This window comes from Bison bison, unplaced genomic scaffold, assembly GCF_000754665.1.
Source record: "Bison bison bison isolate TAMUID 2011002044 unplaced genomic scaffold, Bison_UMD1.0 scf7180017864203, whole genome shotgun sequence".
In the NCBI taxonomy this organism is placed as follows: Eukaryota; Metazoa; Chordata; class Mammalia; order Artiodactyla; family Bovidae; genus Bison; species Bison bison.
Genome location: NW_011494775.1, coordinates 7,155,274 through 7,157,082, shown reverse-complemented (window position 1 = coordinate 7,157,082; position 1,809 = coordinate 7,155,274). Strand labels below are relative to the sequence as shown.

The 1,809-nt window shown below is 57.5% G+C and overlaps 2 protein-coding genes across 2 annotated transcripts in view; both read left to right on the top strand.

Annotated features, from left to right (window-relative positions):
* Window positions 1–1,809, top strand: part of MISP (mitotic spindle positioning) — a 30,509-nt gene that overhangs the window by 3,913 nt on the left and 24,787 nt on the right. The window lies entirely within an intron of this gene.
* The window catches only part of PALM (paralemmin), a 17,447-nt gene that overhangs the window by 1,969 nt on the left and 13,669 nt on the right, over window positions 1–1,809 (top strand). Inside the window, exon 2 of the mRNA XM_010844650.1 lies at window positions 1,288–1,457. Coding sequence (XP_010842952.1) covers window positions 1,288–1,457 — 170 coding nt within the window. The remainder of the gene's footprint in view (window positions 1–1,287; window positions 1,458–1,809) is intronic.

Genomic DNA, 1,809 nt, shown 5'->3' with positions numbered 1-1,809 from the left:
GGTTGGGGGGGTCTGGCTCCCACTGCCAGGCCCTCCCATATGAGATGAGGCCTCCCATCAGTCAGTCCCTCCCAGAGTGGCCCTGTGGTTTATCAGGGGTTTGAGGCAGATGGTCTGGAAGCCCCCCACTCAGGCTGAGGACCCTCCACCCCCTGGAAGCTCGAGGTTACCCTGAGGAGGAGGAGATGTTCAGGGCATCATTCGTCTGACCATTTCACTCTGCATCTACTGTGTGCAGCTTCCAGAGACAGGAGACCTGGAAGGGAGGGGGCAGGTTCTGAAAGCTCCTCCCCCCTCCACCCCAGGTAGGGAGGGGGATGCAGGGGATCAAGGGGAGGGGTAGGAGGAGGACCTATCTTCCAGGTCCCGTGCCCTCTCTGAAGTCCCCAGATCCTCAACAGCATGACGTCCTGTCCCTTTAAGAGCATCTGGCAACACTGGCATTTATCTAACTCCTATTGCATACCAGCTTAAGGCTAATACTGCACTGGGTGGGCTCTCAGAAAACATGGATGGGGGACTTCCCTGGCAGCTCAGTGGTTAGGACTCTGTGCTGTCACTGCCAGGGCTGGCTTCAATCCTTCCAGACCCTCACCTTGGCTGGGGAACTAAGATCCTGTAAACCTCATGGTGCAGCAAAAATAAAAAATGAAAGAAACAAGCAAAACATGGGTGAGATGAGGAAAGAATCTGGGGTTGGATTTAAGCTTTGCTACTTTTTTGCTGTGTGTTCTTGGGAGGCTCACAGCTCTCTCTGAGCTGTTGGGGTTCTGGAAGACTCCAGAGGCAGCCAGTGAGGGAGACACCAGAAATACCAGAACAGCATCGAGGACTTGGCAGTCAAGGGGTGGGGGATGGAGCTGGAGGGTCCCTCTTCCTCCAAGTGTTCCTCCCAGAGCTGGAGAAGGATGAGGAAGGGGCTGTCTTGGTCAGTCTCTCAGTCTGGAAGAGACCCTCTACTCCAGGCTTCTATTCTCAGGGAACTCCTATGCATCCTTCAGAGCCTAGCTTCAATGCCCTCCCCTTCCCAAGCCCTCCCTAGGTGTCTGGACTGGGCCTCAGCTGTCCTGTCCCTTGTCCCTGCCCTGAGGAGTGGCAGGAGAGTTTGTGGGAGAATAATGCAGGAATAAGCTTGCATGGGGACGAGGGGGCTGTGGAACGATCTCATTTGGCAGAAGGGAACTCGGGCTCACCCGGCAGGAAGGCATAGAGTGGGAATTCGAACTGGATCTTTTGAAAGCAATGTTGGGGGTCAACCCCCCCACTTGATCTTTTCTGTCCTCCCAGGGTCCTGGTGGCAGAGACCCCATCCCAGCAGGAGCGGCTGCAGGCCATTGCAGTGAGTTGTTCCAGGTCCCAAGGATGGGATGGGCATGGGGAGGAGATTGAGGGGGACCCAGGGCCTCAGGTGCTCCCCACACCCAGCTTGGGGCTCGGGGACTCAGATCCCAGGTGTAGTATGGGACACTTCAGTGCCTGCTAGCATCTCCCCACAAAATTAAAACGTTGAGCATCCCTTAGTCTTCAGCATGTGGACTCCAGCTGAGAAGCTTCTCAGAGCCCCTGGGCAGCTCCCCTGCAGTGGTGGGGTGGGGGGGCGGGGCAAGGAACTTGCACTTGTGGCAAGGCTCGGGGAAGTTGGGGGAGGCTGGTAGTCCTTCCTGGTGAAGGGACAAGGTGGGGGAGGGTGGGGGAACAGGCTGGGTGCAGGTGGGGGTGTGGTGGGCCAAGTGGGTGCTGTTCACAGAACAAGCGGGACCCGCGTGGGTGAAGTCCCGGTAGCTATGGGGGCTCCGCGGCGCCAGCCTG